Raw genomic sequence first — 24,592 nt, 5'->3', positions numbered from 1 at the left:
CACAAATTTATTTCACTAATCAAACAAAAATTAAATAAATTAACTAATAGATATCGAACACAATCTATGGTCTAACGTTACTATGAATCCATCCTAAATAATTTTCGACTCTGGTATATATTCCCGGCCAACCTTCCGTACCACATTTAGCTCCAAAAGAAACTATTCCCTCCAAATACCAAGTCGATACATCGCCCTTTACTGTTTTCATCAAAGGACCACCACTGTCACCTAGAATTTGAACAAACAAACCTAAATTCAAAGCAAAGAAGCTAATAAGAGTTCCGGAATCACAAAAAATTTGTAGTGCTAAAATTTAGAAACCTCGATGATACATCTGAAGACTACGCCGAGTAGGATTCAATTTAAAGTGCTTTGGGACATCGTTCCAAGTAAAGCAGTTCATTTTAGGTCGAACCCTTCCATCAAAACATCCTAGCACTAATTTTTTGTGATATCGGAATTATTTCGTGTTATACCTGAACAAGAATCCTTTCCTCTTTCCCCTCCAGCGCAAATTTGTGAATTTTCCAAATTGATACCTGCCGAAGAGAAAGCAGTCGTACATTGTCTCCTTTGAGCTATTGGTATTTCTACTTTCAGCTTCTTGGAGCTCCTACCAGACGATTCGGTTTTACCCCAACCAGCTACAACAACGCGCTCGCCAATAGCTGCAGCTTCGTTTATATTTGGTAGACAAAGAGGTTGGATGAAACCTATGATTAAATCGATAAATTATTCGATTTATTATTATATTTATTTTAGAATAATTACTTGAAAACTTGACTGATTTGTTTAATCTAATCAAAGCGATATCGTTGTATCTTTGAGTGTCATCGTTATCGTAACCTTGGTTATAAACAGCTTCTTCTACGCCGATATCCTGGGGGCTGTTGCATAAAGCGCCGTCACAATCAACATCATGCGCTGTATCATATTCTCCCAAACGTACGTTTACTCTAAAATTCAATTTTTTAATGAAAATTTCGAATTTTTATTTTCGATACAATTACTGGACGAAATTTAATCAATATAACCTCTAATATTTTTGAAGGTTTTCCTATACCTACAACTTTTTCCAACATTGAACTTCATCAGAGCATTATTTTAAAAGTCCATCATCATCAGAATCTGTTCTGTCATCATCCAAGTCCAAACAATAGACCTATTTGAAATCCGAAATCTAAGAAACCAATATTAGCTCAAGGTTTGTCTTATGAACCATCTTTTGAGGCTATTTCTTTAAGTAATCCAACTAGAAAGCACTAGGAAGTCATTGAGACAGATCCAAGACTCCAAACCATCTTACAAGCCAAAATTTTTGGGAAAGTAGGTCCAGGAAGAAGACGAATTGCTGCTGAGAGTATGAAAATAGTCATGATGATTCGCCATGGATAGACACCATAAGAAAAAGAAGTTTTTTATTGGAATACTTTTGAAAAGAATCAAATAATAATTCTATAGTAAAAAAATTATCGTACAATAATCTAAATACTTACAATAGTCCAACTTTTTTTGTTATTTCCCCAGTAACGCAATGAGCAGCTGTCAAAATGTATCTATTGTTAATAAGAGTTCCTGCGCACGCCCAACGTTTAAATCCGGTACCGTTCGCATATTGAAGAAGCGCCATCCACGGGAATTCGTTCAACTGAGTTCTAATACCACCATAAATTTTTTCCGAAAACTAAACAACATCATATAATGTCTATAAACGAAGAAATATTTTACTCACGTCTTGTCCACATGAAGGTCTTTGAGGTAGAACCGAATTTGATCTATAATTATAATTACTGGCACCACCTTTTGCTACCCCAACTATACCATCACGATTTCTACTTCCAATTAACGATCTACCAGGTATCGCAGTACCCCCATTTTGAGTATTGCGTCTCATGTAAGTACTTTTGGTACCGCAACAAACCAGAGGTTCGGAATCGTAACCGCATTGCGATTGGCGTAAAAACCTCACCTGGATCGGATCTTTATTCTGGATGGTGTTCAAAAGACGTTGACATGTATATATGGATTCGCACGTCGCCCATTCTTGATTTGGGGTCTTACATTCCCTACCTCGTTCTAAAATTCATTCGATCGATGATTCATTACAAAAATTGTTAAATACTTTGTTAGAATGATCGCGGAAATGGTTTAATCGATAATGTTAATAAAAAAAACATTAACTATGATTATGTCTATGATATGAAGATGTATTCTAACATTCAAATGAAGAAAATGGCTAACTAAGCAGCCACCAGCACGAAAACTGTTTGGTTAGTATTTACAGAAAGATCTGTTGATTTAAAGTTCAATCTCTTCTAGAAAGTGTTAATAACCACCACCAATATAAAGATAAAATAGAAGACAAGTTTTTGATCTACATAAACACGTGTTTATATACATTATGTCACTTTAAAACATCTATAGAAGCCCAAAGTTTTGATACATGCACAATCAGAAACGATTTGTCTGAAGAATAATTTTTCTAATGTTGTTTTCTGAGATAAAGGATAAATAACATGGCGGAAACTATTATTTTTTGAATATTCTTCTGTTTAATCGTCTTCGTCATCGTTATCGTTAACATAAATATTTTGAAGTGACATAAAGTTTTAGAAAATATGACTACTTACGTGACATATTTGAGTGTGCATACTGAGGCCTTCTTTTACGCGTTTGCCACTCTATAATAGACATATTTTTGATGTAATTAAATAATTTATAGAAATTATTCTATCAGAGCTAGAACTGATCAATTTTAATCAGTAGGATCTATTCTGAGTCCTAGAGAAGATTAGATAATTTTGAAATTCTTTTCTTCGAAACTTCTTTTTTGGAAACATTTAAAAGCAACGGAAGGAATATAAAATTATGTTTCTATTAGATATTTTGCTTATTGCTTGGCCAAAGTAAAGTCTATGGTTTAATTGACCTTTGAAATTTCTAAAATCAAAAGTAATTTGCTTCAGAGGGGGGTTAAGTTTTTATTTTTTTCGGTTTTTAAGGTTTTTCTGTCGATTATTTTCGTGTAATTTTTAGTTTTTGTTGTATTAAAATCGATAAGTAAAAAATAATTAAAATGTAATTAATGATAATGACATCATCCTATATCCATTCGATAAGATAATTCTCGAATTTCCTAATTATTTTTAAAATATTTTCTTGTTTTAATAATTTCAAAATTCTGAAATATAATATTGTACATAAACTATTAATATACGAGGTAACAAACAAACAAAAACATGACTAAATACTAAATGTCATTAATAATAATAATAAATGATGCTATTTAATCAATTTTTTAATAAAAAAAACTAATTTGCTCTAAAATATTTTGCAATAAATTCGAAAAATACGAAATTCTAATTCAAAATATCAAATTTTTATGAATCAATTCAATAATATCATCTTCTAAGGGCACTAAATCCTTTAGAAAGTTACATGTAGTATCAGTTTAGTAGGGGACACCCTGTATGTATGTAGAAAACGTGAAAATAACAGAAAGATTTTACATTATCAAAAAAATTTTATTTATGACGTTCATAATATCAAAATTAAAGATTTATTTATACTCCACCATTTTGTGTTGATTATAAATTTCACAGAATTGGTCAAATGTCAAGATTAACAATTACATTACATGTTTTAAATGTTTATAATAATCTTTAACAATTTATCGTTTTCTATAACTACTTTTCCATCTTTATCGATTCTAATCATTATTTTTAACTCGTATTTTTAATACGGACCAGTTTCGGGGTCGTTGCGCCTATTCAGCACAAGTTAAAAGCATTTTAGATAACCCAAAAAGCATTATTAAGGCTTATATTAGTTGATTCTAGAACAAAACATGAATTACAAGGAAAGTTTTTACTAATATACGGCAAAAAGATTTTTTTTAAGTAACAATCAATTAAAAATCACAACAGACAAAATAAGGTTCGATAGAGTACAAGTTTGATTACCTGGGAGTGACGATAACAAGTAAAATTGGAGAATTCGACAAGAGGCAATGAAACAATTGGAGTTCTAGGAAAAGTCCAAATTTATCTCAAGGAAAGTGAAGCTTAGAATGAAGACATGGGAGTCATGAGAAAAATTTTTGGTGGGATACGAATGGAACTAAATGAATGAAGAAGAAAAACCAACGCAGATATCAAAAGTTTGTATGGTGCAAGTGTAAAAAGACTGCGTTGGCTAGGGGATGTAACCAGAAAGGAAACTGGTAGGTGGAAAGAGCCTTAACAAGGTGTCTGAGAAAAGTAGAAGAGAAATTTCAAGCTTGTAAGACCTGCCGTCCTTTATATTTACATATTAATTGATTCAATTACATGAGATGTATAAGCGTGCTAGTTAGGAAGTTTGTATCATGTTAGTCCAATGTAATGGTTTTATTTTATTGAAAATCGTGAATATATGAATAAATTCCACCCAAAGTATACAAAAAAGTGTTTAGCTTTAAAATTAGCGATATATACTTTTTATAATTGCAATTTCGTAGAAAAAATATCGTACACAACTCAAGGGAAAGTAACTTCTGTAAATAGTAATGTTATTTTAATTATCTAAAGAAGACAACGTTCATAATTCCCTAGGGAGATAAAAAGAGAAATAGCCTCGTTGGTTTATTTTTCGCGACGATTTCATGAAACGGACCTGATATAGGAAAAATTCCCTTTGCAGAGCTCACGCTTCGTTGCTTATTTCATATTTTACTCAGTTCAATCAATCTATTTTATGGCGATCAAAATTTAACATCGCGGTAAAAAGACAATGAAAAAATTAGTAAAGATTTAAAAATATCTTACGTCCTTTTGCTTGGAAATTATCCGAAATTGCCGCAAAGAAAACAACACAGAAACAAATTTTATAAAACATTATCACTATATTGAACACTTGATCAACAGCAACTGACTAAAATACCTTGACCTTCTTGAACTGCTCTACCTCCTTCAGATGTTGTTTTATATATATCGACAATCAGAAAATGTGTTTTCTCACTAAATAATATTTTGGTTATTCCAGTATATGTTTATCTTTCTCGCTATTTACGTATTGTAGCGTTTTTTATGTAAAACAAATAGTCATCGCAGAACGGAAATTTGTTAATGAGAAAAGAAAGTTTTACATTAAACAAGAAATTTCCTTGCACAATTTAAATATTATTATGCACTTTTAATGCATATTTTTAGGTAATTTCGTCCCCGAGGATTGAATTATCACTATTTATCTATCAATACTAGTATTAATATACGAGGTTTGATCAAAAAATAAACAGCAATCACTTACGTGGTGTATCATTTTTGGTTAGGTTCTAAATAAGATACCGAATCATTTTTTTTATGATTTTGTTACAAAAATTGTATGAAATTTCGTTTAAATTAAGACTCCTCAACTAAATTCGAATTCACGTAGTCTTCAGCTTGGTTGTTTCCCTAGTTATTTCAGCATCTAATGATTTATAACTATCGAAATGCAGAAATTTTTCATTCTAGATCTAACACAACCACCAGCTTCTTCTTTTGGTTCCGATAACTTCGGAAAAAACTTTCAAGAACTTTCAGAAGCTTCCAGTTATTCATTTGGTCCGAAAAACTTTCGTTAGATTTGGTTCCTTCGCCCAGCTTCGAGTCCATAGGCATAAATCGATGATTTCTTCAACATTTCTTTACACCAATCGACACGAACTTTGTTTGATTGATCACCACACTGCTGTTGGTTCAATCCACGTCGAAAATCATCGCACGAAAAGATTTTATGTTAAATTTGGTTGATATGACTTAATTTCATTAGAAACGCCTTTCAACTGGATCTAAGAATGTACCTTCCAGGGTTTTGATCTTTTATCCTTAGAAGAAGCTCTAAAGAATGTCCTATTGTGAAGTAGATAATTTTATTTATGTGTACAAGGTCTTTATTTAGTTGGGAGATGATAAATCCGCTTAGCGCGACTAATACACTACGTTTAACTTTACGATCCTTCGTTTTAATTGGTTACTACACTTTGACGTATGGAATATCAGTTATTTTGTAGTTTCCAGCTTGGTTATTTGTCTAAAATTCAGTATCTAATGATTTACAACTATCAAAATGCAGAAATTTTTCATTCTTGATCTAACACAACCACCAGCTTCTTCTTTTGGTTCCGATAACTTCGGGAAAAACTTTCAAGTATCCAGAAGCTTCCAGTTATTCATTTGGTTCGAAAAACTTTCGTTAGATTTGGTTCCTTCGCCCAGCTTCGAGTCCATAGGCATAAATCGATGATTTCTTCAGCATTTCTTTACACCAATCGACACGAACTTTGTTTGATTGATCACCACACTGCTGTTGGTTCAATCCACGTTGAAAATCAAAGGAAATCATCGCACGAAAAGATTTTATGTTAAATTTGGTTGATATGACTTAATTTCATTAGAAACGACTTTCAACTGGATCTAAGAATGTACCTTCCAGGGTTTTGATCTTTTATCCTTAGAAGAAGCTCTAAAGAATGTCCTATTGTGAAGTAGATAATTTTATTTATGTGTACAAGGTCTTTATTTAGTTGGGAGATGATAAATCCGCTTAGCGCGACTAATACACTACGTTTAACTTTACGATCCTTCGTTTTAATTGGTTACTACACTTTGACGTATGGAATATCAGTTATTTTGTAGTTTCCAGCTTGGTTATTTGTCTAAAATTCAGTATCTAATGATTTACAACTATCAAAATGCAGAAATTTTTCATTCTAGATCTAACACAACCACCAGCTTCTTCTTTTGGTTCCGATAACTTCGGAAAAAACTTTCAAGTATCCAGAAGCTTCCAGTTATTCATTTGGTCCGAAAAACTTTCGTTAGATTTGGTTCCTTCGCCCAGCTTCGAGTCCAAACGCATAAATCGATGATTTCTTCAGCATTTCTTTACACCAATCGACACGAACTTTGTTTGATTGATCTCCACACTGCTGTTGGTTCAATCCACGTCGAAAATCATCGCACAAAAAGATTTTATGTTAAATTTGGTTGATATGACTTAATTTCAGTAGAAATGACTTTCAACTGGATCTGCGAATGTAACTTTCAGGGTTTTGATCTTTTATCCTTAGAAGAAGCTCCAAGGAATGTCCTATTGTGAAGTAGATAATTTTATTTATGTGTACAAGGTCTTTATTTAGTTGGGAGATGATAAATCCGCTTAGCGCGACTAATACACTACGTTTAACTTTACGATCCTTCGTTTTAATTGGTTACTACACTTTGACGTATGGAATATCAGTTATTTTGTAGTTTCCAGCTTGGTTATTTGTCTAAAATTCAGTATCTAATGATTTACAACTATCAAAATGCAGAAATTTTTCATTCTAGATCTAACACAACCACCAGCTTCTTCTTTTGGTTCCGATAACTTCGGAAAAAACTTTCAAGTATCCAGAAGCTTCCAGTTATTCATTTGGTCCGAAAAACTTTCGTTAGATTTGGTTCCTTCGCCCAGCTTCGAGTCCAAACGCATAAATCGATGATTTCTTCAGCATTTCTTTACACCAATCGACACGAACTTTGTTTGATTGATCTCCACACTGCTGTTGGTTCAATCCACGTCGAAAATCATCGCACAAAAAGATTTTATGTTAAATTTGGTTGATATGACTTAATTTCAGTAGAAATGACTTTCAACTGGATCTGCGAATGTAACTTTCAGGGTTTTGATCTTTTATCCTTAGAAGAAGCTCCAAGGAATGTCCTATTGTGAAGTAGATAATTTTATTTATGTGTACAAGGTCTTTATTTAGTTGGGAGATGATAAATCCGCTTAGCGCGACTAATACACTACGTTTAACCTTACGATCCTTCGTTTTAATTGGTTACTACACTTTAACGTATGGAATATCAGTTATTTTGTAGTTTCCAGCTTGGTTATTTGTCTAAAATTCAGTATCTAATGATTTACAACTATCAAAATGCAGAAATTTTTCATTCTAGATCTAACACAACCACCAGCTTCTTCTTTTGGTTCCGATAACTTCGGAAAAAACTTTCAAGAACTTTCAGAAGCTTCCAGTTATTCATTTGGTCCGAAAAACTTTCGTTAGATTTGGTTCCTTCGCCCAGCTTCGAGTCCATAGGCATAAATCGATGATTTCTTCAACATTTCTTTACACCAATCGACACGAACTTTGTTTGATTGATCACCACACTGCTGTTGGTTCAATCCACGTCGAAAATCATCGCACGAAAAGATTTTATGTTAAATTTGGTTGATATGACTTAATTTCATTAGAAACGCCTTTCAACTGGATCTAAGAATGTACCTACCAGGGTTTTGATCTTTTATCCTTAGAAGAAGCTCCAAGGAATGTCCTATTGTGAAGTAGATAATTTTATTTATGTGTACAAGGTCTTTATTTAGTTGGGAGATAATAAATCCGCTTAGCGCGACTAATACACTACGTTTAACCTTACGATCCTTCGTTTTAATTGGTTACTACACTTTGACGTATGGAATATCAGTTATTTTGTAGTTTCCAGCTTGGTTATTTGTCTAAAATTCAGTATCTAATGATTTACAACTATCAAAATGCAGAAATTTTTCATTCTTGATCTAACACAACCACCAGCTTCTTCTTTTGGTTCCGATAACTTCGGAAAAAACTTTCAAGAACTTTCAGAAGCTTCCAGTTATTCATTTGGTCCGAAAAACTTTCGTTAGATTTGGTTCCTTCGCCCAGCTTCGAGTCCATAGGCATAAATCGATGATTTCTTCAACATTTCTTTACACCAATCGACACGAACTTTGTTTGATTGATCACCACACTGCTGTTGGTTCAATCCACGTCGAAAATCATCGCACGAAAAGATTTTATGTTAAATTTGGTTGATATGACTTAATTTCATTAGAAACGCCTTTCAACTGGATCTAAGAATGTACCTACCAGGGTTTTGATCTTTTATCCTTAGAAGAAGCTCCAAGGAATGTCCTATTGTGAAGTAGATAATTTTATTTATGTGTACAAGGTCTTTATTTAGTTGGGAGATAATAAATCCGCTTAGCGCGACTAATACACTACGTTTAACCTTACGATCCTTCGTTTTAATTGGTTACTACACTTTGACGTATGGAATATCAGTTATTTTGTAGTTTCCAGCTTGGTTATTTGTCTAAAATTCAGTATCTAATGATTTACAACTATCAAAATGCAGAAATTTTTCATTCTTGATCTAACACAACCACCAGCTTCTTCTTTTGGTTCCGATAACTTCGGAAAAAACTTTCAAGTATCCAGAAGCTTCCAGTTATTCATTTGGTCCGAAAAACTTTCGTTAGATTTGGTTCCTTCGCCCAGCTTCGAGTCCATAGGCATAAATCGATGATTTCTTCAACATTTCTTTACACCAATCGACACGAACTTTGTTTGATTGATCACCACACTGCTGTTGGTTCAATCCACGTCGAAAATCATCGCACGAAAAGATTTTATGTTAAATTTGGTTGATATGACTTAATTTCATTAGAAACGCCTTTCAACTGGATCTAAGAATGTACCTACCAGGGTTTTGATCTTTTATCCTTAGAAGAAGCTCCAAGGAATGTCCTATTGTGAAGTAGATAATTTTATTTATGTGTACAAGGTCTTTATTTAGTTGGGAGATAATAAATCCGCTTAGCGCGACTAATACACTACGTTTAACCTTACGATCCTTCGTTTTAATTGGTTACTACACTTTGACGTATGGAATATCAGTTATTTTGTAGTTTCCAGCTTGGTTATTTGTCTAAAATTCAGTATCTAATGATTTACAACTATCAAAATGCAGAAATTTTTCATTCTTGATCTAACACAACCACCAGCTTCTTCTTTTGGTTCCGATAACTTCGGAAAAAACTTTCAAGTATCCAGAAGCTTCCAGTTATTCATTTGGTCCGAAAAACTTTCGTTAGATTTGGTTCCTTCGCCCAGCTTCGAGTCCATAGGCATAAATCGATGATTTCTTCAACATTTCTTTACACCAATCGACACGAACTTTGTTTGATTGATCACCACACTGCTGTTGGTTCAATCCACGTCGAAAATCATCGCACGAAAAGATTTTATGTTAAATTTGGTTGATATGACTTAATTTCATTAGAAACGCCTTTCAACTGGATCTAAGAATGTACCTTCCAGGGTTTTGATCTTTTATCCTTAGAAGAAGCTCTAAAGAATGTCCTATTGTGAAGTAGATAATTTTATTTATGTGTACAAGGTCTTTATTTAGTTGGGAGATGATAAATCCGCTTAGCGCGACTAATACACTACGTTTAACCTTACGATCCTTCGTTTTAATTGGTTACTACACTTTGACGTATGGAATATCAGTTATTTTGTAGTTTCCAGCTTGGTTATTTGTCTAAAATTCAGTATCTAATGATTTACAACTATCAAAATGCAGAAATTTTTCATTCTTGATCTAACACAACCACCAGCTTCTTCTTTTGGTTCCGATAACTTCGGAAAAAACTTTCAAGTATCCAGAAGCTTCCAGTTATTCATTTGGTCCGAAAAACTTTCGTTAGATTTGGTTCCTTCGCCCAGCTTCGAGTCCATAGGCATAAATCGATGATTTCTTCAACATTTCTTTACACCAATCGACACGAACTTTGTTTGATTGATCACCACACTGCTGTTGGTTCAATCCACGTCGAAAATCATCGCACGAAAAGATTTTATGTTAAATTTGGTTGATATGACTTAATTTCATTAGAAACGCCTTTCAACTGGATCTAAGAATGTACCTTCCAGGGTTTTGATCTTTTATCCTTAGAAGAAGCTCTAAAGAATGTCCTATTGTGAAGTAGATAATTTTATTTATGTGTACAAGGTCTTTATTTAGTTGGGAGATGATAAATCCGCTTAGCGCGACTAATACACTACGTTTAACCTTACGATCCTTCGTTTTAATTGGATACTACACTTTGACGTATGGAATATCAGTTATTTTGTTGGTGTTAAGGAAATAAAAACTCATCTGGTGTGTTTATATTTATTAAAAAATCAATAAACGATAAAAATCACAATCTCAATTATCAATAATTGTTTAATAAGCTTTAATTATTAGTTTATTGAACTGTCTTTGTGGTAATAGTACGATTTTTTGTTTTATAAGATTCAGTGTTATTAGAATTTTTTGTGTTGGCGCTATTTTTGATAATTTCTTCCTTAATCCAAGGTACGAAGCTTGGAATATTCGTATAAACCCCCGGCCATCCCTCTAATCCACAACTTATACCTGTAACGAAACAGAAATAATTTGATAATTAAATGAATGAAAATATGTAATGGGAAAATTAATTTTAGTGAAAAGAAGATAATGTAGATGTAGATTTTAATCTCCCCTTTTTATTTTCCCAATCAACAGGGAGTTCTCGTCATCTCTATGCGGAAAATTTAACAGTGAAAAGTGCAATTAGGCTGCAATCACAAAAAATAACCTAAATCCAAAAGGATCCACAGAAGGATCTTATACAGTAGAGCCTCTAAGGCTCTCACCTCCAATCTCAATCTTCCTAGTAGAAATCTATGTAATTAAGACCTCCGCAGGTTATATAATCAAACACAATCTGCTGCGATCAATTTTTGAGTCTTTTATCGAAGTATATTGATAATTTATAGATTGGGGTTAACGTAAATGCTGTCGAAAACGAATTTTTTTATCCTCGAATTAAAATATAATAAGCAGCAAATCCGGAGACAGCCACCAACTTCTTCTTCAGAGAGATTCTCCTCAAATTAACTCTTCTTCCTGAATAGATTATTCTACTTTAATTATACTGTCGAATTCTTATTGGTATCTTTCCATTTCTACATCTACTTCGCTTCATAATAACACCAAAACGAAAATATTAAACTTATCATTAAAATATTTGGAAAGAAAAATTGAATTTTACCAAAACTAACAATTCCAGCTGCGAACCAATTAGTTCCGTTATCGAACATAAGAGGACCTCCAGAATCTCCACTACAACCATCCATGTCTGACTCTCCTCCAGCGCATATCTGCGTTTCGACAACATCAATGTTCACGGAACGAAATTGATCGATACAGTTCCCTTTATTGAACGGCGGTATTTCCAATTTCATCTTAATTTTACTAAACTGAACTAGAAATAATAATAATATACACTGAAAAGGATTATTTAGATAGTAAGAAACGTTCTAATTCAACTGCAGTTGGTACACAAATATCACCAAGAAGACAAAGGTAATTCTGAATGAATCTACCCAGACTTTGACCAATAGGTCGGATACAAACGATTTTGCAAAGTTACCTGGGTAATTACCACCTTTTTCTATTGATAATCTCGCATTTACCAATTCGCAGTTGCTCATTTTCTTCAGATGGTAATCCACGGACAATATCCAATGAACTAATACCTTTGGAACCAATTTTGAAAAATCTTCAGGTTGCGTATGTCATCAAATACAAGCTTTGACTCAATTTTTTAAGATTTAAGTGCTTGATTTGACGCTCTACTGTCTGCTAGATTGGAAACTTTGCATTGTGGTGGATCTGCTAGTGTAACATGTTTCCATCTGGAAATTGGATAATTCTAACGCCATTGGGATAGCGAGCTTGGTTTCTCGACCTATCTGATCAATCTCTGCACCACCTTACATTCTTTTAGAATGTTGAGATGACCAGGAAAGTCCCGGGCTTCATGTTCTGTTTCTGGTAAAAACTTTCTATAAAGATCTTCAAGGGTAGCAAGTAGAAAATGACTTGTATATTATTTTCCAATTATTTAACATTGATTCCCTTATTTTGGTTATTGTTTTTGACCGCTGCTTAGGTCATAATAGGTCGGATTCATTCCTCGTGTTCTTTCGATCGATCTACAGCAGTTATATGAAGCAATTTGTGCCTTTTGATTGAATATATTTGGTGTAAACATATTCAGTACGATTTCTACTTACCAGTCTTGGTTTTTCCCCATCCACTGATCGCATACCTTCCTGGTACGTATTCTTCGTTATCAATTTGTAAGCAAATCGGTTGAACAAAATCTGTGAAAATAATATTGAATTTTGTTTACGTGAAATGGATTTGAATGGTGAGGATTTGCTCGAGTCGTTTGGAGCTGTGTCCAACACTTTTACGATATTCCAGTGAACAAAATTGAACAGAAGGATTGCTGATGGAACAGATGGAGAAATTGATACTTTTGGAAACATTCTAAAAGTGAAAAAAATCGAAATAAAAGGAATTGAAGGTTGTGGGACGTAGACCAAAAAAGAAAAACGATTTTTCAATAGATAAAAATTCGAAAAAAAATCGTTAAAACTCTCATCTGGAAAGTATAACTGTAAAAATAGGATTTGAACCAAAACCAAGAAATTTTCTTCTAATTAAAAAGACTTGACCCTTTAATTTGTTTCTTTTTTTTTAATTTTTTTCGCGTAATAACTTACCTGTGAATCGAGCGCCCTTTTTCAGATGAATCAAGGCTATATCATTATAATGTCCAGTGGTTTTGTCGTCGTATCCAGGATGTGCGATTATTTTAGCAACTCGACTAATTTGTAGGGGATCCGCGCAATATTTTCCGTTATCTGCACAATCAATTTTGGTTTCGGTGTTGTGTTCACCCAGCAACACAGAAAATCTAAAACGATCGTGCCACGTTTAAAGAAAACCTTCCTAGATGAAAAACAAGAAAGAATCGACAGAAAAACATGCCAAAAAAGCAATTAGAATACAAAAAAAAAAGTCATTAGAGACTCTTTTTCTTGTTATCTCTATCTCTATCTTTTCGATCACTTTAAGTGATTATGTCAATGTCAAATTTGACATTGACATCGTGAAGTTTGACATTTTTAATTGTATTATCATACGAGTTGTTTACAGATACTTGCATCATTCATTTTGGTAAAAAAAATGGGATTAAACCTCGAATTATTTCGTTCGTTGATTTTCTATGATCTCGATGTGTACTGCGTTTCGTTGGTTTCCAGAATTCAATGGTGGTCGCGCTTTCCTACACGATTTATTTGATGAAGATCGTCCAAAATCATCCAAAAAAAGGATTGGTGCAAAGAAATGCTGAGAATATTCAATCCTTGTGTTCCAAAAGACGTTTAAATGATCTTGAAAAGGGCGACGATTCATTAATCTATGCATTTGAACTCGTTTCATTACAGCAACGTGTTATCTCTATCTCGATTGAAAATCGGACGCTATTCCTTTTCGATCACTTTAAGTGATTATGTCAATGAATGTCAAATTTGACATTGACATCGTGAAGTTTGACATTTTTAATTGTATTATCATACGAGTTGTTTACAGATACTTGAATCATTGATTTTGGTAAAAAAAAATGCGATTAAACCTCGAATTATTTCGTTCGTTGATTTTCTATGATCTCGATGTGTACTGCGTTTCGTTGGTTTCCAGAATTCAATGGTGGTCGCGCTTTCCTACACGATTTATTTGATGAAGATCGTCCAAAATCATCCAGAAAAAGGATTGGTGCAAAGAAATGCTGAGAATATTCAATCCTTGTGTTCCAAAAGACGTTTAAATGATCTTGAAAGGGCGACGATTCATTAATCTATGCATTTGAACTCGTTTCATTATAGCAAGGTGTTATCTCTATCTTGATTGAAAATCGGACGCTATTCCTTTTCGATCACTTTAAGTGATTATGTCAATGAATGTCAAATTTGACATTGACATCGTGAAGTTTGACATTTTTAATTGTATTATCATACGAGTTGTTTACAGATACTTGAATCATTCATTTTGGTAAAAAAAAATGCGATTAAATCTCGAATTATTTCGTTCGTTGATTTTCTATGATCTCGATGTGTACTGCGTTTCGTTGGTTTCCAGAATTCAATGGTGGTCTCGCTTTCCTACACGATTTATTTGATGAAGATTGTCCAAAATCATCCAGAAAAAGGATTGGTGCAAAGAAATGCTGAGAATATTCAATCCTTGTGTTCCAAAAGACGTTTAAATGATCTTGAAAAGGGCGACGATTCATTAATCTATGCATTTGAACTCGAAACTAAACAAAAATCGACTGTATGGATATTTCAGGACGAACCAAAACCAACGTTTCATTAGAGCAACGTAGAACGATCAATTCTGAATCAATTCAAATAAAAACGTTCCAGAACACTCAAAATATGAAATCGATGGGTCATCATACAACTAAAGAAACAGTCACATGTTTGGAGGAACCTCAATCGATAAATAATTTGAATATCCAATTATAAATATTGGTTTTTAATTGTTTATCACAAAACTTGAGTAACAACCCTCGTATAAGCACCGATAACTGCGAATGTCGAGTCGGTGGAAAAACTTTTCTTATATTTATAGTTAATACATTTCTGTGGACTTGGATATTATACAGGTTGTCCCTGTTATGTTCTGCGTTGAATTGTAGTCGTTAAATGTAGAGAAGTGATGAAGTAGAAGTTTGATGATGAAAACGAACTTTAAAACTTTATATATATTTAACAAAAAAACAGTAATTTCTTACACAGGGCCTCTGATACGTGTAAATTCGGGATTTACGCAATGAGCGGCGGTTAATACATATTTAGAGTGTATTAGGAATCCCGCGCATCCTACTGATTTAAATCCGCGGTCATTTTTATGAATTAATCTAGCCATCCAAGGAAATTCACCGATATTAGCTTCGGTTCCTCCTATTATCCGGTTATGCACGGAAATTTTTTCGACGCCGCATCTTTTTGGAAATATTGTTTTATCGTCAACTGCAAATTATAAAAAATATAAAATATCAAAACAACTACAAGTAGTACGAATATAGATATAAAGAAAATTTGAGTTATAGCTTTGGTTTAACAAGCTAAATATGAAATTAATCAGTACATAAAAACATCCAAGGTAATGGGACAGAAATATGTTGATCCGGTTCCATAAATTCGATCTTTGAAGGTGAAATTGATAATAACAGGTACCAAGGCCTAAACCATCGAAACTTTTACTGAAATATCTTTAAGAATTAAACACTTGTTACGTTAAGACGCATGAATTTTCGTGAAATTTTGGAATTGAGTTTTATTCAACCTTCATTTCAAAATCTATCTCATGTCAATATGTGTAAATTATTGTAAGGGATGAAAACTACCCCTTATTATTAAAATACGATGACTAAAATAAAGATCGCGTGATATTTTATGATACAATTTATGTTTTTCAATGTATTTCAACCTATATTATATCCTCAATATTAATCGATATGTAACCTTTCAAAGTTCGTGTGGCTGATACACTTTTGAAGCCGTTTGAACCTTTTTAACGTAATAGATTATATATTTTCTTATAAACTGGTTTTTTAATCAACAACCTTGATCAAAAATTAAGAAACTTATACTCAAAACAAACATATTTTTTTTTCAATTTCAAAGAAATTTTGGAGTATAATTAAGATTTATAATCACATTCAATATTTTGTCGAGTTTAGAGCATCCCCTAAACGTGATTTTCATATTTCTAACTAATTTTTCAAATAGTATGCTTCAATAAAGTTGAATATGTAAATAAAATGACGAATCTAACAATTAAGGGTGTACCTGATTAATTTCATGTTTAGTTTTTTAAATTAAACTCGATTTTACTAAATGAAATTAATATGAGAATAGGCTACGTACCGATTAGGTGTTTAAAATTATCATATTTGCCACAACACACTTTTGGTCTTGAATAATCTTCATTTTTTGGGCCGCATCTCGAAGCCTTTAGAAAATTTGTAGCGTTAATATTTTTCAACTGTTTCAATAATATAGGACAATCTTGTATTTCTATACAATATCCTGGATCTAGATTTGGCGTTTCACATTCAGTTGGTAGTCCTGAGAAGGATACAAAAATGAAAATAAGTTTTATATCTGAAGCCATTCTATTGAATAATCTCTATCTATAGAAAAATTTGCTTTTACTTTATTCGTTTTCCATATAAATTACCAACCAAAAGTTTTTTCCCGCACAACAAAAAAATATTTCGAGGAAAAATCGTCGTTTATTTAGTTCCAGTCGTTTTCAGGGATATTCCAAAGATGTAAAGTATGAACTGTGACGATTATATCATTAAATTCAGTATATTCTTCGTCTGTCATTCTTTCAAATACTTTTTATACGCCTTTCTTCAAAAAACCTTCCTCAAACCATCATCGAGGCTCTGCCTCGAGGTTCCACATCGATCTTCATTCATCTTTTAGACCCAAAAATCTCAAACTTCAACTCATCACTACATAAAACTTTCTCCAATTCCTCATCGACTAATTTCCTTCAGTCAACTGTAACCTCCTGGTTTTATCTTCTGTGAATCTTCTTTTTACTGAAGAAGTGTACCCAAAGGAAGATATATTGATTTGAGTTGCTATCTCTGGGCTTCTGAATCGTCAATCACGTTTATCTTCAGTGGTAGTAGCTTTTAGGAGCCGTTTTGAACGGTTTCTATTGCACAAAACAATTCCTTAAATTTCTAGTAGGTTTTTAGTCGCACTTCCTCTAAAACACCCTCAAACCATCATCGAGGCTCTGCCTCGAGGTTCCACATCGATCTACATTCATCTTTTAGACCCAAAAATCTCAAACTTCAACTCATCACTACATAAAACTTTCTCCAATTCCTCATCGACTAATTTCCTTCAGTCAACTGTAACCTCTTGGTTTTATCTTCTGTGAATGTTCTTTTTACTGAAGAAGTGTACCCAAAGAAAGATATATTGATTTGAGTTGCCATCTCTGGGCTTCTGAATCGTCAATCACGTTTATCTTCAGTGGTAGTAGCTTTTAGGAGCCGTTTTGAACGGTTTCTATTGCACAAAACAATTCCTTAAATTTCTAGTAGGTTTTTAGTCGCACTTCCTCTAAAACACCCTCAAACCATCATCGAGGCTCTGCCTCGAGGTTCCACATCGATCTTCATTCATCTTTTAGACCCAAAAATCTCAAACTTCAACTTATCACTACATAAAACTTTCTCCAATTCCTCATCGACTAATTTCCTTCAGTCAACTGTAACCTCTTGGTTTTATCTTCTGTGAATGTTCTTTTTACTGAAGAAGTGTACCCAAAGAAAGATATATTGATTTGAGTTGCTATCTCTGGGCTTCTGAATCGTCAATCACGTTTATCTTCAGTGGTAGTAGCTTTTAGGAGCCGTTTTGAACGGTTTCTATTGCACAAAACAATTCCTTAAATTTCTAGTAGGTTTTTAGTCGCACTTCCTCTAAAACACCCTCAAACCATCATCGAGGCTCTGCCTCGAGGTTCCACATCGATCTTCATTCATCTTTTAGACCCAAAAATCTCAAACTTCAACTTATCACTACATAAAACTTTCTCCAATTCCTCATCGACTAATTTCCTTCAGTCAACTGTAACCTCCTGGTTTTATCTTCTGTGAATCTTCTTTTTACTGAAGAAGTGTACCCAAAGGAAGATATATTGATTTGAGTTGCCATCTCTGGGCTTCTGAATCGTCAATCACGTTTATCTTCAGTGGTAGTAGCTTTTAGGAGCCGTTTTGAACGGTTTCTATTGCACAAAACAATTCCTTAAATTTCTAGTAGGTTTTTAGTCGCACTTCCTCTAAAACACCCTCAAACCATCATCGAGGCTCTGCCTCGAGGTTCCACATCGATCTTCATTCATCTTTTAGACCCAAAAATCTCAAACTTCAACTTATCACTACATAAAACTTTCTCCAATTCCTCATCGACTAATTTCCTTCAGTCAACTGTAACCTCCTGGTTTTATCTTCTGTGAATCTTCTTTTTACTGAAGAAGTGTACCCGAGGAAAGATATATTGATTTGAGTTGCTATCTCTGGGCTTCTGAATCGTCAATCACGTTTATCTTCAGTGGTAGTAGCTTTTAGGAGCCGTTTTGAACGGTTTCTATTGCACAAAACAATTCCTTAAATTTCTAGTAGGTTTTTAGTCGCACTTCCTCTAAAACACCCTCAAACCATTATCGAGGCTCTGCCTCGAGTTTCCACATCGATCTACATTCATCTTTTAGACCCAAAAATCTCAAACTTCAACTCATCACTACATAAAACTTTCTCCAATTCCTCATCGACTAATTTCCTTCAGTCAACTGTAACCTCTTGGTTTTATCTTCTGTGAATCTTCTTTTTACTGAAGAAGTGTACCCGAGGAAAGATATATTGATTTGAGTTGCTATCTCTGGGCTTCTGAATCGTCAATCACGTTTATCTTCAGTGGTAGTAGCTTTTAGGAGCCGTTTTGAACGGTTTCTATTGCACAAAACAATTCCTTAAATTTCTAGTAGGTTTTTAGTCGCACTTCCTCTAAAACACCCTCAAACCATCATCGAGGCTCTGGCTCGAGTTTCCACATCGATCTACATTCATCTTTTAGACCCAAAAATCTCAAACTTCAACTCATCACTACATAAAACTTTCTCCAATTCCTCATCGACTAATTTCCTTCAGTCAACTGTAACCTCTTGGTTTTATCTTCTGTGAATGTTCTTTTTACTGAAGAAGTGTACCCAAAGAAAGATATATTGATTTGAGTTGCTATCTCTGGGCTTCTGAATCGTCAATCACGTTTATCTTCAGTGGTAGTAGCTTTTAGAAGCCGTTTTGAACGGTTTCTATTGCACAAAACAATTCCTTAAATTACTAGTAGGTTTTTAGTCGCACTTCCTCTAAAACACCCTCAAACCATTATCGAGGTTCTGCCTCGAGGTTCCACATCGATCTTCATTCATCTTTTAGACCCAAAAATCTCAAACTTCAACTTATCACTACATAAAACTTTCTCCAATTCCTCATCGACTAATTTCCTTCAGTCAACTGTAACCTCTTGGTTTTATCTTCTGTGAATCTTCGTTTTACTGAAGAAGTGTACCCGAGGAAAGATATATTGATTTGAGTTGCTATCTCTGGGCTTCTGAATCGTCAATCACGTTTATCTTCAGTGGTAGTAGCTTTTAGGAGCCGTTTTGAACGGTTTCTATTGCACAAAACAATTCCTTAAATTTCTAGTAGGTTTTTAGTCGCACTTCCTCTAAAACACCCTCAAACCATCATCGAGGCTCTGGCTCGAGTTTCCACATCGATCTACATTCATCTTTTAGACCCAAAAATCTCAAACTTCAACTCATCACTACATAAAACTTTCTCCAATTCCTCATCGACTAATTTCCTTCAGTCAACTGTAACCTCTTGGTTTTATCTTCTGTGAATGTTCTTTTTACTGAAGAAGTGTACCCAAAGAAAGATATATTGATTTGAGTTGCTATCTCTGGGCTTCTGAATCGTCAATCACGTTTATCTTCAGTGGTAGTAGCTTTTAGAAGCCGTTTTGAACGGTTTCTATTGCACAAAACAATTCCTTAAATTACTAGTAGGTTTTTAGTCGCACTTCCTCTAAAACACCCTCAAACCATTATCGAGGTTCTGCCTCGAGGTTCCACATCGATCTTCATTCATCTTTTAGACCCAAAAATCTCAAACTTCAACTCATCACTACATAAAACTTTCTCCAATTCCTCATCGACTAATTTCCTTCAGTCAACTGTAACCTCTTGGTTTTATCTTCTGTGAATCTTCGTTTTACTGAAGAAGTGTACCCGAGGAAAGATATATTGATTTGAGTTGCTATCTCTGGGCTTCTGAATCGTCAATCACGTTTATCTTCAGTGGTAGTAGCTTTTAGGAGCCGTTTTGAACGGTTTCTATTGCACAAAACAATTCCTTAAATTTCTAGTAGGTTTTTAGTCGCACTTCCTCTAAAACACCCTCAAACCATCATCGAGGCTCTGGCTCGAGTTTCCACATCGATCTACATTCATCTTTTAGACCCAAAAATCTCAAACTTCAACTCATCACTACATAAAACTTTCTCCAATTCCTCATCGACTAATTTTCTTCAGTCAACTGTAACCTGTTAGTTTTATCTTGACGTTTTGAAAGATATATCTTCACTACCAACCTTCCAAAAAAAAAACTTCTGTGAATCTTCTTTTTACTGTAGAAGTAACCAAAGGCAGATATATTGATTTAGGTTGCTATCTCTGGGCTTCTGAATCGTTTATCTTCAGTGGTAGTACCTTTTTGAACGGTTTCTATTGCACAAAGCTTCTGGTGGATGCATATTTTTACATGTTATAATCCAAAGTACGTCGAGATATTTTTGATTTAGCAGCAACTCAATAACAAACAAAGAACGAAGAGAAGTGAAGAAAACAATGTAAAAAGTCGGGAAAACTGACTATCAATTTCATATCCGATCTTAAGAACAGACGTTTGATGATGTACCAAGTTTGTTTTTTCGATTTACAAGTAGAAACGGCACGAGCTTTATCAACCCTCGGTATAACAAAAATGAGCGACATCTGTTAATTTTCTTTTAAACTTTTATGAAGGTCAAGCCAAAATTCGATCTAATTTTGTTGTTTTATAAACAATAGAAAGTGTAATTTCAAATTTTAGTTATATAGTAACCAATAAAACTCTTGTATACCTTTTTGGTAGTTTTCTGTAAATATTTAAATATCTTCCTTCCCTATTCCCATGAACAAACGATTTCCAATATTTAACAACATCATTCAGATTAATTGTTATCTAATGAGGCTGGGAAATTAGACCTGACGTCTGTAGATACAAACTTTTAATAATTTTTCTTCCAGATCCAAAAATACTTCTCCAATATATTACAAGATGTTAAACTTCATTTCAGAACGATTCTTAATCACAATTTTTTGTTATAACCACATAATTACTAGTAAAAACACATATAAAAAAATAAACAACATCAATAACCTTTACAGATTGTATTGGTCAAGGTTACTAGAATAATAGAAGGTTTGTGACATGCGCATGTTTTTGTAATCAGCTGCTAGAACACCAGCTACGTCATTATGTTTACATTTTTGTTTTGTTTATATTTTTATGTCAAACAGAACCTCACAAAACATTATGTTCGAGTTATAAGGATGCGTGTTATCTCTTGATCTGTCTATACAAACGAATATATTTATAACTAACGAATTCACAGCTGTGAAGAACCGGTGACGTCACTTGTCTACTGCGCATCTTGTTATTGTCACAAACCTTACATTATTCTAGTAACCTTGGTATCGCTATAGAAATGTACGAATTCAGCGCCATCTTGGGACACGTGATTTTCGTCTATGGTTGTACCATCGATCAAAACTACAATTAAACTTTTTATCTGGTGGGTGTCTAATAAAGTTCAATTGCCTCAACGAAGCGAAGTTTAAAAAAAGATTAATCCTACTATATTATAGATAATTCCTTTGGAATCACAATGATTAAAACTTATTTGAGGTTATTTCCTTACTGTCAATTTAGCTAATGACTAAATAATGAAAACATTAACTTTTCATCGAGATGTTTTGTCGTGCAGTATTCTCGAATGGAAATTTTCATTACGTACTACAAATTTTTTATCATTAACTTGGAATGTGAATAATTTGAGTATCAACAGTTAAATAAAACGTTAAAAAAAACTATCATATAAGGTCATTGATATAACCAACAGCATATTTTATTATATGTTTATTACAAAAATACGGTGGGATAATAAAAATAAGCATATTCTAACCTCGTATTTTATGTTTCTCAGTGTGATAAAAATACTACAACAACAAAAAATAAATATATTTTAAGTAAAAGATAATTAAAAGTAAACAGATATTAGTAAGCTTACATAAAATGTGAGGTTATGTAAATGAAATTGTGTTGTAATTTATGAATCTGACTTACTTAGTTCTACTGAGAAATTTTTGATAGATCCTTGTGGAGTTTCGTCAAAATAATGAGATTCGTTTTTCGTGACAATCGAATAACACACACGAAAACAAAATAAAAACAATATGAAAAAACCTAAATTCATTCTGGTCACTCCTGTGATGTTTATGAACGACTGTTTTGTACTCATATTATCTATATTTGTGGCGATAATTATTCGAGAAGCAATTCTGGGAATTGATATTGAAAACTAACCAAAAGTACATGTAGACAATAGTTTTTTTTTGTTATGTTTGTCCAACATTGTTATAGACAACTAATTTCGGTATCACGTTGCCTTGTTAATATGCAGTAACAGGTTTCTCTGGTTGTTTATTCGAGGTTACGTAATTTTTACACATTAAATAAACAGAGATAAAACTTTTAAATATTTACGAGGAGAAATCGAAAATTGTTAAAAGAATGTTTTTATTATTTGTGTGAATGAATATCAAGTACTTTCGATTTTCACTGATAGAGAGCGTTGCTTTATTTTTTGAATAACTTTTGTTAATACTGTACCTCGTCACGTGATACTGACGTCACATTGACGTAATTTTAGTAGCAAGTAGTGCGTGATTCAGTGATTAGTTATAGATTAATTTCAAATGGAGTGCAGAAACGAACATTTTCGGTATATTTTACTTTTTTTTAACAAAGAATCGTTTTTTATCAATTATATATTTTCCATATTGCTCACTGACCTTTTACCATCTTTTTTTCAACTTCCTGATTCCGCGATCATAAAATTTCTGGTCCTTATCAGCAAAAAACTGAACCAGTCATCCCCATTTAAAGAATTATTCGAAATAAATGGTAATCAGATGGTGCCCGAAACGGGCCGTACGAGGAAGGTTGCATCACTTCCCAGTTAAGCTCCAATAATTTACCACGAGTTACCAAAGATGTACGAGGCTTTGCATTATCACTAAACCTTTCCGATTCGACAATTCTGACCATTTTTCTTCGATTACTTCATCTAGTTTCTTTAATTTTTGACAAAAAACATTAGAATTGATCGTTTGGTTACTGGGAAGTAGCTTAAAAACCACAGTCAAGGTGCAATAGTTTCCCACCAGTTACCAAAGATGTTTGAGACCTTGGATTATCACTAAATCTTTCCGATTCGACAATTCTGACCATTTTTCTTCGATTACTTCATCTAGTTTCTTTAATTTTTGACAAAAACCATCAGAATTGATCGTTTGGTTACTTGGAAGTAGCTTAAAAACCACAGTCAAGGTGCAATAGTTTCCCACCAGTTACCAAAGATGTTTGAGACCTTGGATTATCACTAAATCTTTCCGATTCGACAATTCTGACCATTTTCCTTCGATTACTTCATCTAGTTTCTTTAATTTTTGACAAAAACCATCAGAATTGATCGTTTGGTTACTTGGAAGTAGCTTAAAAACCACAGTCAAGGTGCAATAGTTTCCCACCAGTTACCAAAGATGTTTGAGACCTTGGATTATCACTAAATCTTTCCGATTCGACAATTCTGACCATTTTTCTTCGATTACTTCATCTAGTTTCTTTAATTTTTGACAAAAACCATCAGAATTGATCGTTTGGTTACTTGGAAGTAGCTTAAAAACCACAGTCAAGGTGCAATAGTTTCCCACCAGTTACCAAAGATGTTTGAGACCTTGGATTATCACTAAATCTTTCCGATTCGACAATTCTGACCATTTTCCTTCGATTACTTCATCTAGTTTCTTTAATTTTTGACAAAAAACATCAGAATTGATCGTTTGGTTACTTGGAAGTAGCTTAAAAACCACAGTCAAGGTGCAATAGTTTC

The 24,592-nt window shown here is 33.4% G+C and overlaps 1 protein-coding gene across 1 annotated transcript; it reads right to left on the bottom strand.

The window, feature by feature from the left end:
• LOC130441829 (uncharacterized) lies at positions 1-23,069 on the bottom strand. Its single transcript, XM_056775670.1, has 14 exons — positions 22,765-23,069; positions 16,649-16,849; positions 15,511-15,748; positions 13,433-13,626; positions 12,938-13,027; positions 11,911-12,123; positions 11,086-11,252; positions 4,809-4,914; positions 2,634-2,684; positions 1,736-2,079; positions 1,500-1,687; positions 775-959; positions 480-716; positions 1-231 (listed from the first exon to the last, which is right to left on the bottom strand). The coding sequence occupies exons 1-14, from the start codon at positions 22,937-22,939 to the stop codon at positions 65-67; spliced, it is 2,556 nt and encodes an 851-aa protein (XP_056631648.1). The 5' UTR covers positions 22,940-23,069; the 3' UTR covers positions 1-64.
• Between the last annotated feature and the right edge of the window lie 1,523 nt (positions 23,070-24,592).

Source organism: Diorhabda sublineata, chromosome 1, assembly GCF_026230105.1.
Source record: "Diorhabda sublineata isolate icDioSubl1.1 chromosome 1, icDioSubl1.1, whole genome shotgun sequence".
Taxonomy (NCBI): domain Eukaryota; kingdom Metazoa; phylum Arthropoda; class Insecta; order Coleoptera; family Chrysomelidae; genus Diorhabda; species Diorhabda sublineata.
This window is presented reverse-complemented; position numbering and strand designations above follow the sequence as displayed.